Genomic DNA, 15,400 nt, shown 5'->3' with positions numbered 1-15,400 from the left:
TATAGCAGTGTTGTTACATATCCTGCCTTCCACATTTTATTTTTACAGAGGGGAAAACAAGTGCAGCATAAAAGAAGAAATTAATAATCAATCCCTTACATTGTACATACACCATGCTAGAATATGCTCTGAAAAAAATATATTGCCTGTAAATATTACCATTTGCTCTGCCAAGTATATTTCCTCACTGCAGAAAGAGTTGGAAATGGAGGGCTCAAATATTATTCTGGTAAGGGTGCAGAAGGTGCTTGATAAACAAGGTACCATGGCAATACTTCGGCTAATGATTCATGGTGCTGGTGCCACCTTCCTTCTTTCCGGATTAAACAAGACTGCTGCCTTTGGCAGCACAATGCTGGAGCTTGAAGCAGACATGTGGCCATGCCCACGAAGACTGACATAAGCATCCATTAAGGTCTTGCACTGGTTTGTTGTTTTTCATCCCCAGTGGCTGAGGCAAATGAATCCTGGTTGAGACTGATGAAGCTCAGAACTAGGACTGTGCAAAAAGCTGCTCCCCTTCCCAGAATGATTTGCTCACACTGGAGGAAAAGGGCATTCTTACCCGGCCACACCATTTCTGGTATCTTCGCTACCTACAACCACAAATACTTGTGAAGGGACACATGCTACAAACTGACAAACTCTGTGTATAGGGCCTTAGTTCCCAGGTTTTCATCATGATAAATCTGCTTGTTTCTACCCATTACTAGCACCTCTTTTACTCTGACCTATTGCAAGCATGGCAAGACCCCATTAGAAGGTTCATCAGCAACGGGGACCCTTAGAACAAGAAGCAGGAGGTTCCTCATCTGTGAATGGAGGCTTGCTTGTCACTGAATTCCCACCTAAGACACCCTCCTCGCATCTCCAGATACCTTCAGCAGTGATGCCCTCCTGCTGCGTTGACTCAAAGCCTGGCTCCTTCACTCGGCGCTGTCTAGGCCTGATTTAGGAGGCCAGCTCCAGGATCAGGCTCTGGGCTGCCTCGTGCAGAGGACACCTATGGAATTTGGATAACACATTACCCCGCAGGCTGAAACCTGTGTTCACCTACATTTTGTTCCATGTTAGAAGGACGCAGGTGCACCACAACTGTGGGGACTGCAAAAGCACAGCTGTGTCTGCTAGTGTCACACTATTTATTTTGAACGATGCCCTATGAAAACTAGGCTAAGACTGCTGCGGGAAGAAACAGGAGTCTGACGCACAGCACAAAGGTCTACAGACAGGGCCTGGATCTTGGGAGGCAGGAGAACACAAGGGAAGGGGGTTCCAGAGAGGAGGAGCATGTCAGGAGTGAGAATGTTTGGCTCATGAAAGGGAGATTGGGAAACAGGTGCTTAAACCACAGTCTGCAGGGAGCTGCAGAGCTTTATGATCAGGGAAGGACGATATAGCTCTGGGCTCCTAGACTGGGGAAGTGGGGCATTTTGTCTGTAACCCTGCTGCTGATGATGCATGCAGCTGCTGGCCAGAGCCTGCATGTTAAGTGCAGATGTGTGCGTCCCTTGCCTGTGTGAATACTGCTGGAAGCGTAGGACCTGGCGCTTACCTCAGCAGTGCAGCATGAGAAAGAACCAAGGCTGGTAAGCCAGAGTGCTCAGGGGTATTGCTAGTACCAGCTTGCGCCCAGGCAGGCCCGTCACATGTGCAGCATGGGCCTTCTTGAGACTGAGCAAGCATCATGTGTGGGGATGGCTCGCTCACAAAACAGACCTACATTTAACCCCAGTGAGGGCATCACAGAGCAACGAACCACAGCTACTGCTATGGGAGCACGAAGGGGACTAACTAGATACAGCAAAGGGACAACACACTAGTTGAGAAGTTGTCAGGTTCACATCACACTGAGTTCTAAGTCCAGCCATGCATGAGTGGTAAGAGGGAAATGAGGGAGAGCTGGGGTGGTGCCACACATCACAAGGCCAGAGCCCTGCCCTTCTACAGTGCTCTTAGGCAAGTATGTCCAGCTCTGGTATGCCGGGCATGGACATGCCTAAGCGGAATACACAGCTGCATCTACGTGAACAAGGAGATGACTCTGATCAGGCTCCCCCCAGAACTTTGCTGGCTGTAACAGGAGTTGCCCAAGGTTCAATTTGATAGTGAGATCTTGCCCTCCAGCACCAGGCCTATCTCCTGCTCCCAGCGGCTCTGTCCTGGAGCCTTAACGTCATTGCTCCACTGCTGCCTGTTTCTGCCTTTCGTCAAACTGTGTCGATGAAGCATCTCTGTGCCAGGTAGGAAGAACAAGTCCAACAGAGAAGCAAGAACTAATTCACCCTCTGCGCGACTTCAGGCCTGCATGCCCTCTGGCCTGTCCTTTGTGGCAAACTCCATGTGGACTTGCCTGTAAAGACACGCACACCTCAAAGAGACTACACACACTCCCCACACTCTGTAGCAGGCTGTTGGACACCTACCTCCCTTCTGCTAAAGGTAGACTGTGAAGGGAAGGTGATGAGATATGCTAACAAACAGCACTGCTGTATCCCTCACTCTTCTTTTTCCAAGGAGGAATTCTCCCTGCACCATTTCATTGCTGCTGCCTAGGGAGAGAGGGGCTTCCCCAACCCTCAGCAAACCAGTTTCATGCGGTGTCCTTTTAACAGAGTGAAGCAGTAATGGTTGGGCTGCTGGGCCAAATTTCCAGGAGCCCAACAGCAAGAGGAGGTTTGGAAATGCCCAAGAGGAGCTTCAGCAGAGGCCTCTCCATTGAGATGAATACCCAATACCTTGAGCACCACCTCCTGGCCGTTCTTGGATTCAGAGAATTTAATTTCAAGTGACTTCTGATTGCTTCGAACTTAAAATCCCCAGGGACAGTCAGTGAGTGTGTGTGCATACAAGAGGGAGAGATTCAGAGATGGGGGCACATCACTACACAGTGCAGCATTTCTGGGGCATCATCCACTTGCTGTCACCCACAAACTCATACTGCAGAATGTCTGCTTCATTGGGTCTTTGCTTACATCAAGGAAAATGCCACCATGGCCATCTGCTCACATCCCTCACATTGTACTAGGGGCATCAAGCAAGGTAACTGGCAAGAAAAGTTTGGACTATTTAACCACAATAGCCTCAGGCTAGTGGTTGCGAGCAGCCAGCATAGGATGCTGTTGGAAAGCTGGGGTCTGTTCATTTTCTGCTCTTGTGTGGCACTGGGCAGTGTGATTAAATGGGCACAGCTCACTGCGGGGGAGCAGTGTGGATCATTGCTCAGTATGTAAATATTGCAGTGGCAGGGTTCAATCTTTTGGCAGGAGGGAAAGGAAGATAAATGCTACTAGTTCCCTTGGAGCTGCAGGAATCCTGCATCCATCTAATTGCACTTCATACTGAATTCAGCAAGGCATTAATTATCAGATTATATTTTAGGAAACGGGAGATAAAAAAAGCTTTGTAAAATTTTGTCTTAAAGGGGCCACTACACAACAATGAAGCTTTTGCATTGTGCTGGCACAGTGAGCTTTATGCAAGGTACTTGAAAGCATTTTACAAAGCCATGTATTGTGTGCCTCAGGGGAACAGCTGTATGCAATTGTAGCAGCCATCGTGTGCTCCAACAGAAGTGTTTGCGTTAGTGCTAATTCATTGGTAAGAGTATTAAATGCCTGAGAAATGATGGGCTACTGCACTCAGATTAGCTCCTTCTCTCTGCAAACACTACAGTTCATCTGCGTGAAAGGAGGCAGGGAGATCTTGAGGCTTTTGACATCTCACAAAGAGCAAACAAGCTGCAGCTGTCCAGCTTCCAGTCTGACCCCACTTCTTAATGTAAGGCGTGAACTAGTGGAGCTGCACTGCACTGACAGCCTTGGCAGTGATATGGTCAGGAGCTAGGCATTGCTAAACCTTGATGAAAAAAGTGTAACAGAGCCTGCTGCAGACATGAGAGGTCTTTACCTGGGGTTAGAGCTTCCTGTATACTGTTTTTACAGGTTACACTGGCCCAAGAGGCTTAGGTGAGGGGACGAAAAAAGAAAGGAGTGTACGAGAAGTTCTTGTATCGACACAGATCTGTGCTCGTGCAAATATCCGAGTGTCCAGGTACAGCCTGGAGACTTTGATTTCACTACGAGCATTTGTCACCAGCATCCCAAGACAGCTGAGAGCGGCCCTTAGTTCGGCTTGATTCTCGAAGGCGCAGCCCTCAACTTTTCTCTGACCGACAAAATTTCCTGCGTCTCCCTCTTCTGCTTCCTGCCCTGCCCCCATGCTTGTGCAGAGCCTCTGCTTAGCTGTGCTCCATTTCCCTCTTTTCCCAGCACCCAAGCTGCTGTCCTTGGGCTGGAAGGAACACAGCCCACTTCCTCAGACTCAACAGCTGCTACCCGCCACCCCTGCTAAGGAAACAAGCGTTAATGGACCCATGACTTCCAAGAAGAGTTAGCACTGCCAGTTTCTCAGCGTTCTCAGATGTGCTGTGCTTGCAGCGTATCTTCTTTTGCCAGTGTTACACACCCCACTTTTTTTGCTGGAGAAAACTGGATTGTCACTGCCACATCAGTATGTCCTGGTACGTACAGCCAACAAGCCAGCCTAGTGGCCTCTCTACCGGTGATCTCACTTAGCCTCTTCGCAAATCAGAGTTACTTTGTCATCAAACAGGTCCTCCATAGTCACCGCCACCAGCTCCGACCCAACTTGGTTAGCTTGGGGATCTGGCAATGCCACAAAGACCTGGGATCCAGCAAGCTGGGCTTCATCCAAGGTGATTGTGTGTTCGGCTGTTGTTTCGTGCTCCGATGTTTGAATTACCTGAATGGGAGAGTTGAGGAGATGCTTACAGCAAAATTTCCTCTAAATTGCTCCAGTGCCTGCATTGTTCTCAGCCTGAGCTCTAATGATAACATTTACTTTCACTCCAGAGGAGCGCAATTACAATTGGCATGAGCCTAATGGGAAACTCCAAGCTGCACGCACCAGTGATGCAAAGGAGAAGACAAGCAAGCAATTTAAATATTCCTTTTCAAAAAAATGGCTGTAATTTAGCACTGTACGCAGTCTGGGATCATAAAGATTCTGTGCTTACACACTCGTGGAGCACCATCCCAGGGACTATCACACGCTGGGCTCCCATATCCAAAGGGCTATTCTCTACTGACGGCTTCAATATTAAAGGAACGCTACGGAGTCCCAAGCCTAAAATTTCATCTTCTACAAAACAATTCTAATTTAGTGGGGAATGTTCTCTGGACTGCAACAGACTCTTCCTTTGAGTAACCAGTCTGCTCCGCACATCCACCAACGAGTTCGCCTCAGCTCCCTGACAGCATGGCTGAGAACGGGACTCGGGGTCCGTGGGATGGGAAGGGTGGAGGCCAAAGACTGTTTGTGATGGGGAACCAATTCAGTCTGAGCAATGCCTCAGCACTGTCTACTATCGAACCCTGACTCCTGTTAAAGTACAGATCTATAGACAGGGCTCACTCACCACCTCCCAAACGAGCCACATCCGTGTGCTCTGCATGCCAGAGCCCAAGGGAACTCCGAGCAGCTTAAGGACCTATCAGACATGGGACTTGCTAGGTCCCTTGAACAGGCAGCTTTGGGAAAGGGAAAGCTGTGGAGCAGGAGTGGAAGCAGGGGAGCTGGTGATGCCCACCAATGGAAAGAGGAATGGGGCTGGGAGGATGCAGGAGAGGAAGGAGAAGGCTGATCTCCCAAGACAGACATTCCAACTCCAGCGGCTTATTCCAGCCTCCCCTACAGGAGGGTTGTCCGGCACTCATGGTTACTGCCAGTGACGGGAGAAATCAGTTACCTGCACAAGCTGGGCAGCGGTGGCCTGGCATTCTGTGAATGTCACCTTTGGGTGCTCAGCGCTATAGTGCTTCTGCAGCTGCTCCCGAGTGGTGAAAAGTTCCCCACACAGCCCACAGGTGAAGGTGCTCTCTAGCTGCTTAACGTGCTCTGTGGTGACATGGTGCTGCAGGGCGCCCGAGAAGCGGAAGGAGGCCGCGCAGTACAAGCAGCGAAATGGCTGGCTGCCTGTGCAAGAGACACAGAGAAAGCGTCACTCCGAGTAGAACAGATCGGAGGGGCAAGGAGCCAGGGATGGGGCACGCATGGGAGGAAGAGTGCGATGCAGCAGACAAGAGGGAGGCTCTGCTCTAAGGGACTCTACCTGGGCTCAGTGACTGCATGAGGGTGGGGACTGTGGTGAAGTTTTAGCTTTTCCTGCCCATGGGCCAAATAGCTCTCCCCACCCGTCTCCTGTATCATAGCCTCTACCCAGTCGCTTCCCCGCATCACCTCTTCCTGTCACCTGCTGCCCATCAGCGCTGCCTGTTCGCTTCCCATCTCCCCTTTTCTTCCCACCAGTTCAAATCCAGATCCCACATCCATGCTCCCTCTCTCACTTCCGGAGACAGTCACCCCAGACGTGGCCCTCCCTCCATCCCCAATGTCTCCACCTGCCAAACCCAACCCTGCACCACCAGGTCACACTCATCTTCCGCCCCACCCACTTTCTCCTCCTGTCTTTGGAACACCCTACCCATCTCCACAGGGATCTCAGCCATCCACCACCTCTGCTTGCTTTGCTCTCTCCAGCTCTGGGATCTCACCAGGACCTAGCCTCCTTCAGCTGGCACTACCTCTGCAGCTGCCCTATTCTTCTCTCATACTCCCTACCCTGCAGCAGACCCTGGTGGAGCTGCTAGGCTGCTCCTCACCCATTACAGCAATCCCTTGAAATGTGCAATTTCGAGTTGCTTTTAACTCACATTTACGTGAGTTGAGGGCAACTCAAAATCCCACTTCCCCCATCCTGGCTCAATCTCGCTGGCCCTGCATGGCCTCAGTTCAAGCCCCGCCACCCCGTGCCTGGCCCCAGCTCCGGCTCACCACCACCTGCGCCCAGCTCCCGCTCACCCCTCCCCGCAGGGTTGCGCAGCCCCAACTCAGCTCCACCCCCCTGCTCCTCCTGCAGCCCTAACCCACACCTGGCTTAACCCCCTCCCACAGCCCCAACCCACCGCCAGGCTTAACCCTCCCCAACCGCCCCCCCAAACCCCAGGATTTACCTTCAAAAGGAGCTCCAGGTGCTCCTGCGGCTCCCCCGGCTGCAGAATGTGTGTTCCGCCGGGAAAACAAGCCGCCCCCTGACTCATGTGAGGTTCAGGTTATGCCAGGGTGTGCGGGAACACAACCCTCACACAACACAAGGGGCTGCTGCACTGCCCACATGTCCCTCCTCCCTCTCTTTGAGCAGCTCAGCATCTGAGCCTTCTCTCCACTCTTGCCATGCTGCTGTCATCTACCACCCTTTGACCTTCCTGGCTGATCTCAACTCATATGTTCACAGACTGTAGAGCCAGAAGGGGCCCCTGTGATTTTCTAGTCTGACCTCCCATCCAGCTGGGGCTATAGGACCGATCTGAATTAATTCCTGTTTGAAATAGAGCACATCGCTTAGAAAGAACACCCCATTTGGATTTCAAAAGATCACTGCAAGCTCCACCTTCCCAAACGTCAGCCCTGGCTCATGCCCAGTTTCATCCCTTGTGCTCTTGTACTGCTATCTGTGGCCAAAGTCCTGCAACAGGGTGATTCCCTCTGCTAGGCATTTGTTCTGTCCTCCGTCAGGTCTGCCATCTTCCTCACTAACACTTTTCTTCTCCAGCTGAACTGAACATCACATCCTCAGTTCCAGCTACCCCTTTCTGTCAACTTTCCCTCTTCCTCCATTTTCCTTCTGCCTCCACTTTTCTTTCTGCACAGAAACTTGCTGATTTCTCCCACGAGAAAACTGAGCCCAGAGGATCGTGGTCTTCCCGCTCCTCTCAGCTCACAGTATTCTTCTCCTCTTTGCTCACAAGCATTGCATCTGCTCTCCTCCAACTCCTCCACTCACCTCAGGGACCCCCGCCCCTTTTCCGATCTCCTTCACAGCCCCCGTTCTCTCATTCTCCTTTTTCCAGCCCTCTGTGGTGGGATCACCAGGTTCCGTTTTTATCCTCTTCTACTCTTCCTCTGCACCGCACCCATGGATTACCTCATTAGCAAACACAAACATCCCTCTGCTGATGGCTCGCAGACATACCTCACCACTTCAGACCTAACTAAAATCTTGGCCTGTCTCTCCAGCATTTCCTTATGGATGGTCAGACAACAGCTGAAGCACAAAGTGACAAAAAGAGAGCTCTTTATCTCGCCAGCGCTCCAAAGCTTTCCCCCACATCCTTTCTTGATCTCTGTGGACATCACCCCTACCAACCTAGTCACTCAGGCCCACATCTTTGGCGTCATCTGTGATGTGGAATGCTCTTTGGGGCTTCTCCCACAGGCTAAGTCTACATCTTGTAGCATCGTCTTCCATCACACCTCTAAGACACAGCCTTCCCAATCTATCCACAGAGCTACAATTCTCCTCCAGGCTTTCACCATCTCATATCTTGTTACTGCACATTCTTCTCTCCTGGCCCTCGACAAAGGCGACCGTACCCCAATCACAGCCATTCAGAATGCTGCTGCAAGGATTGGTCTCTTCGCTCGTTGCTTTGACTATGACAGCCCACATCCGCCCTTTGTGTCCTTCCACTGGCTCCCTCTGCTCTACCCTATCAGACAAACTATTTGCCTTCACTTTCACAACCCTTCACAGTTTATCTCCACTCTAACGCTCATCCCTCATTCCCTACTGAGATATTGACTCCTGCCGCTGTTTGGCTCACACCAGCCTCCATCACCCACTTGTTACATTTTGCAACAAACACCTTTGTGCCCTCCCGTGTGCTTCCACCCGTGTCTGGGAGAAGCTCCCTGTTAACGCTGACAAAGCCTTTGCATGGGACTCTTTCACATCCCTCCTTAAAACACTCCTTTGCCATGATGCAACCAAAACACTTGACAACTTAGGCTGCCGTGCTGAGATCAGTAGTGTCTGAATGTTTCCTTGTACTCCCCCTTCTGCTCTGTACCCATCAGCAGTGTTGTCTTAGACTGTAAGCTCATGGGGCAAGAGCTCTCTGTTTTGCGCTTGTACAATGCCTAGCACAAAGAGGGCCTGGGCCATGAGAAGGTTCCCTAGGTGCTGTGGGAATACGTATAATAAAGAAGAAGACCTGAGTGCCTGCACTTGACATGGACCTGCAGCAGAGCCAGTGTGGGAAAGAGCTCCTTACACTTCTCACACTCGTGGAACTTCACATCTGAAAACAAGAGCATGGGGAGAGGTGTGGGTTCCTCCCAGATCAGACAGTCTCTGGACCAGGGTTCCTGGCCAAGGCACAACCCAGCTCTCAAGGGAGCCCTGGCAGCAAGAGCCCATCTCACTACAGTTACAAGCAGCACCTTGGGAGACTTGAGGCTGTTCCGGAACTAGCTATGACAAAGAGGCATGTCTGCACTGCAACTGAACACCTGCAGCTTTCCCATGTCAGCTGACTTGGGCTTGCAGTGTAAATGTTTAGGTTTGAGCTGGAGCCCAAGATCTGGCATCCTCCCCCTTTGCAGGGTCCCAGAACCCTGACTCCAGTTTAGGTCCAAACGTCTACACTGCAATTAAACAGCTCCATAACTGAGTTCTGCAAGCTGCAATCTGCTGATGTGGTCCTGCTGTGGGCATTTAATTGTAGTGTAGATGTACTTAGAGAGGACTCCCTGGAGGAGACCGGTTTGATGCAACATAGTGAATTCAGTGCTATCTCAGGAAACTGAGCAGTACACAATCCTGCCAAGGTCGGGTGATTCATGCAGCTCATTCGACTCTCCACAGCACTGGCACTGTGCTGGATTCTTACCCGCATGTTCAGCCTTGACATGCTTCTTGTGAGCAGCAGTGCTAGAGAAGGTTTTATCACAGGAGCTGCACTGCAGTGAGGAGAACTTGGAGGAGCGGTGATTCTGAGCTGCGAAGACATCGGGGTGATGGGTCCGGTTATGATACCATAACCCTGACAATTGCTGTAAATGTAGAAATCAAATCACGGTTACAACAGCAAAGATGTTCTACAGGGTGATGTGAGAGCAACAGGATGTGTTTGTAAGATCACATGGCTACAGTGGCTGTGCTAAGTGGTAAGAGACACAGAAAATCTCACTGCTCATCTACTCTAAGCCCAACCCACCCCTGTGCCACTCACTCAGCACAGCTGGCCCTTTGCTTGTGTTACTATAATTCATGGGTGTCAGCAATACAGCATCCTGAATGGCACTTCAAGAGCACATAAGATCTACTGATAAAATTCATCACATAGCTCTGAAAAGCCCAGCATGGCTACTTCTCTCCCAGTTTCCTCAGTATGAGCCCACCTGGGACTACATTTTCATTCCCTGCAGTCTGACATGCCAAATGGGAATTCCATTTGTGGCACTTGGCAGCCAAGGAACCAGAAACTTTTATGTTGAAGTGAAAGCTCAGATTCTGTGGAGTCCAGGGCAGAAATGCAGCTAAATCTCTGCGCCTGGCACATTTTCAGAGCCCACATATTTCTACTGCCCTTGTATGTATGCCTGTCTTTTTTCCACCTGTCACAGGATTATCCTGCTCTGAGCAACAAGGAGACTTGTTTCTTCTGCAGTGGAGGGGACTGCCGCGTGTGAGTGTCTAACTGAACACCATGAGTGGGAGGTCTGAAAAGCAGCCTGCCATGGGGTACGCTGGAGGAGCGGGATAACATACATTATGGCAATCTGGGGGGTTGGGCTGACGTGCACTGAGCCCAGCCCACCTGATAGGCCTTGTCACAAATCTCACAGCTGAACGGCTTCCCTCCAACATGGGTCACCATATGGCGCTCCAGGAGGGATGGAGCGCTGAAGACTTTCCCGCAGGTAGTGCAGGGATGGTACTCCCTGGAATGGACCTCGTGAATGTGCTTGCGATGTTCCTGCAGGGTGGGGAAACTCATCCGACATTTCTTGCAATCATACGGATCCTCAATATCTGTTCCCACCGCAAGTTGGAAAAAGCAGGGGTGGGGAGGAGAGGAAGACAGACAGAGCGAGAAGAAATGAGAAGAGGCAGCAGAAAGAGCAAAAGGAGCAAGAGAAGAAGGGACACTAGTTATTTCCAGGCAATGGCAAACATTTGACGTTTACGATCTGTGCAGGTAGGTATCATTCCCTGTTTTTGCCCCTGCTATTTACTGCAAGATCCCACCCACAGTACCAGAATGTAAAACTTCTCAACAACAGTTTTTCCCTTCCCAGAAAGAAGGGGAAGTCCCACCATTGAAGCCCCTGCTCCTCGCAGTCACATTCTGATAGACATTTGTGCAGGAAGCTCCAATGTCTCTGGTCACGGCAGGACACTCTTTAGGGCACAGCAGGGCTCAGATACTCACTGTGGAAGGTGCGCAGATGGATGGAGAGCCCGTTGGCCTGTCTGAAGCCTTTCCCACACTCCCTGCAGACGTACGGCTTATCTCCGGTGTGAGTCCTCACGTGACGCGACAGCTCAATGGACTGGGCAAATACCGCATCACAGTACTGGCAGGCATACATCTTTCCTGCAGCAAAAGCCAAGATCAGAGACGGGAACTTCTCCAGTTGGCCTTGAGGAAGGGGACAGGATTTCTGGCCAGCGTAACCTCACCCCTCAGGAAAGAAGGAAGGAGATTATGGAAGACAAAAATTCTCATAGGATCAACATCTTGCTCACAACTCAAGCTTCCAGACCAAAGCAGTCCTTCCTAGAGAAGCTGGCATCAGAACCACACGAGCTTGCACGCAAAAGGCGAGCCCTCTCTGACCATAAACAGACAAATCCATCCATGCACCTACACAGGAGACTGCTGAATCACTAGCTGTTCTGAAGACAGTGAATTATTAGTGCAAAACAGCTATGCTGTGCCACAAATGTGCAACGTGTTTTACACACACAACACCACACTCTCTGCTCAGAGAAACTTACACGCTTCCAGGAGACAAGGGGACATACGCAAGACAGGAGTTCATCATACCACAGAATTGGAAGGGACCGTCAGAGGTCAACAAGTCCAGTCCTCTGCACACCTCCACCCCGCTGCTTTGTGTCAGTTTCAGGGATTGTCTAGATTTGCTTGGTGCAGGGAGGAAGTGGCTGTGTATCAGGAATGGCAGTGCAGGACCACCCTGATCCCTGCTCTGGCTTCCAAGCTCCACTCCCATTGGCTGGTAATCCCAGCTAATGGGAATGGCCAGGATGGGAGCGGTGGCGATCATCAGTCAGGGAGACCAGCACCAGCCAAGAGCAAAGGCAGAGGAGACGTTAAAAGGGAGGCTGAAGGAACAGCCCATCAGCAAGGCAGCAGCAGTAGCCAAGCATGGACAGATGAAGCCAGAACCCCTCCTCACACAGGTAAATACTTCACCCTCTCGTCCCCACGCACAGAGAGCAGAGGACCAGAAGTCCAAAGCACAGACAATGTGATGTTTATTGGGGTTGGTTTCCAGCAAAACCCCATAACTCTGACACTTCAGGGCCTGTTCCGCCCTCCCCTCCTCAGTGGCATAATTATACCTGAAGTGCACGCTCACAGCACCATCCCCTACAGGTGGGGTGAGTCTGAGGCATTCATCCCATCCCTTTTGTAGCGCCTGGAGGGGGTGAGGAGTGAGGCTGTCCTATGGTCGGGGCTGTCACTTCTCTGGCCTTTCAGTGTTTTACCTCACTGCCACCAACCTTTGCTCCTCCCAACCTGATGCTTCATCTTGCCTTGAAATAGAAGTTGAGGCAACCTGGAAGCGTGCGCTCACACACCGCACTCCCACCATGCCCAGTTCCATTTTAACTGTTCTTATCTGTTCCCAATACACTAACGAACCCATCTGGCTTAGGCAAAGCATCATACACAGTCTCTACCCTCGGGAAGGGTCCTTTTGTTCAAACACGTCGCTAAGAGTGCACAATGCAAAACTGACTCAGGCAAGCAAAACTCGAAATACTATCTCAGGTGAAAACACAGGGCTGGATCCTACAAGGGCATTAGCACTGCTGACGAGTAATATCCCATTCTGCACTGTGGCCTTGTGCCTTAACTGCCTGGCCACGCTCCTTCTCCAAGCACATGCCCTGGGGCACAAGGGGATGCAGGGGCTCACCCTCTGCATGCTTCTTCTTGGTGTGATAGGCCAGGGCAGAGGCCTGCGTGAAGGTCATGAGGCAGTGCTTGCACATGAAGGGGCGGTCTCCAGTGTGCAGCCGCAGATGATTCTTCAGGGTGGAGTTGGCCGCGAACTTGGCACCACACTCTTCACAGGAGAAGGGCTTCTCGTCAAAGTGCTCCGTCAGCTTATGGTATTGCATTCCTGGGGGCAGGAGACCAGGGACATCTGTTAACTCCTGGTACAACAGCCTCACACAAGCAATACCCCATCCCAGCCCTGGCACTAGATGATCACCACGTAATGACCTAACTTTACGTCAGAGGAGCTAATTTTCTTAGCAGACAGCAGCCCCAGACAGCTTCCCAAGGTGCCTCTGGCGGAGAGGAAAGAATGACAGGGCAGTGAACTCTCTCTGCGCACGGATGAAAGTGGTGGGAGCCGGGGAGGGGAAGGAAAGGAACCCAGTGCACTGAGAAACTTTAGCCCTTTCATTTCCACCATCTGAAGAACTGCCCAGGCCATCTAGCAGTGCAGACAGTTCTGGTGGTCTTTTAAATTGTCAGCAGCCCCCGCCTTCTCCTTCATGAACCTCAAGCAATGGCAGAAAAACAATCCTGCATTAAGATAAGCAGCAAGATGCTGGGGCAATCAGCAGCACAGGTAAAATTTACCAAACTGCCATTCCTCTCTGCACAGCACAGTCCAGGGCACAGTCCAGGGCTTCTCAACCTCCCCGAGAGGTCTCAGTGTATAAATGAGGGAGGGGCCTCTGATTTCAGGCTACTGAATGTGCTATTAACATGACCATTACCCTGGCATCTAAACACCTGCTCCCCTGCTACTTGTGGAGTCTCTCTCAGCTCTAATCCTACCTGAGGCATGAGCAAATTCTCTTCCACAGATGTCACATGTCACTGGGAGCCGCTTCTTCTTCTTTTTGGCTGTCCCTGCAGCTCCAGGCCCTCCATGAGCTTCCAGCTGATGTTTCTCCAGCTCCTTCTTGGAGGTCTTGATCTCATCGCACTCTTTACACTGCAATTGCTTCCCCTTGGCCACGCGACACCGCTTCATGTGCACCTTCAGACGGCAGTAGAAATGGAAGCTCTTATCACAGGCCTTGCAGACAAAGTTCTTCTTGGAGGGAGCTTTCTCTTGATGCTCCTTCTGCTCCTTGGCACTTAAGGCCCCCGTCTTTTCCTCCTCCTTATCCATAGCTTCAATCTGGGATTCACTGTTCACCTTCCACTTCTTGATTCCAGCTTTCTCCCCACCGCCCTCAGTCAGGAGCCCTGTGTAGACAAGAACTCTCATTTCAGCGCTTACTGAGAATTCCAAGGGCTGGCTTTCCTCACCACATGCCTGCTAAGAGCCCCTTGCTCATCACTACTCTGCACAGGTGTGAACGGATGCTTGAATGCGTGCAGAACAGCGTCACATCCGATTGGCAGCTCTTCACACCCACTTTGTGCAATTTGCAGAGACAATATTAGGTGCAAGGAAATGGATAATCAGGCCTGAATTTCTATCAAAAATGCCAAAAGAGGGTTGAATAAAGTGACAGAGCACTTGGGCAGACTTTCAAAAAATACCTCCCCTCCCATTTCAGCAGCAATGAGAAAACTGGAGCTGCAGGGAACTGAGAGCTTCTGGAACTTGGCCTCCTACCCGCACAAGTGGAATTATAGTGTGCATTTGCAATCTGAGGCCTTCAGTATGATGGCACCCTCATGGTTCCAGAGATATGACAGCATTGATTTTTCCATAAAAAAGGAGTGCAGATCCCTTAACTGAACAGGATAAGTCACAAGAATCCCTGTCCAACACAGCCTGTTTCAAAGAGCATGCATTAACACTCTGTGATGCCTCTTGCTTTCTGAGCAGACCTCTCTACTGGATGTAAAATCACTCACTGATACCCCCGTCCAGAGATTCTAACAATCTGTCAAGACCCTGCAACAGCTCCTACACCTATCTCACTGAACTGGAAGGGACCTTGAGAGGCCAAGTCCAGTCCCCTGCTCTCACAATAGGACTTCTCAGCTACCCTGACATATATATATATTTTTTCAAATTCACTTGCCCCAACTCTCTAAATAGCTCCCTCAAGGATTGAGCTCACAACCCTGGGTTCAGCAGGTCAATACTCAAATCGCTGAGCTCTCTCTGCCCCACACAGTCCTAAAAGGTACATCAGATGCCAACCTTCAGGAAACCCCCTGAGGTAACAGTTATTTGGCTTCCTAATGATATATCCTGCAACTACGTGGCCACGGAAACTAGTGCAGAGTTCGTGCTTTGCCCCAGTGCTGTTGCACTCAGGAACTCCAGGGTGCGTTTTTGGAAGTTTGTTTCCAATGTT

At 50.8% G+C, this 15,400-nt stretch overlaps 1 protein-coding gene across 4 annotated transcripts in view; it reads right to left on the bottom strand.

Moving 5' to 3' along the window:
- Positions 1-203: 203 nt before the first annotated feature.
- The window catches only part of ZBTB40 (zinc finger and BTB domain containing 40), a 55,202-nt gene continuing 40,005 nt past the window's right edge, over positions 204-15,400 (bottom strand). The window contains exons 9-16 of one of the 4 annotated variants that reach the window (XM_074975771.1): positions 13,914-14,330; positions 13,036-13,242; positions 11,298-11,462; positions 10,683-10,897; positions 9,753-9,915; positions 9,075-9,161; positions 5,771-5,997; positions 204-4,764 (exon numbers count right to left, since the gene is read on the bottom strand). In XM_074975771.1, the coding sequence (XP_074831872.1) occupies positions 4,570-4,764; positions 5,771-5,997; positions 9,075-9,161; positions 9,753-9,915; positions 10,683-10,897; positions 11,298-11,462; positions 13,036-13,242; positions 13,914-14,330 (1,676 nt within the window). In that variant the 3' untranslated portion in view covers positions 204-4,569. Of the gene's footprint in view, positions 4,765-5,770; positions 5,998-9,074; positions 9,162-9,752; positions 9,916-10,682; positions 10,898-11,297; positions 11,463-13,035; positions 13,243-13,913; positions 14,331-15,400 lie in introns of those variants that run through there. The other 3 variants (XM_074975772.1, XM_074975773.1, XM_074975774.1) reach the window with 3 other exon arrangements.

This window comes from Carettochelys insculpta, chromosome 23 (genome assembly GCF_033958435.1).
Source record: "Carettochelys insculpta isolate YL-2023 chromosome 23, ASM3395843v1, whole genome shotgun sequence".
NCBI classification, from domain to species: Eukaryota; Metazoa; Chordata; order Testudines; family Carettochelyidae; genus Carettochelys; species Carettochelys insculpta.
The sequence above is the reverse complement of the archived record's forward strand: the minus strand, read 5'-3'. Positions and strand labels throughout refer to the sequence as shown.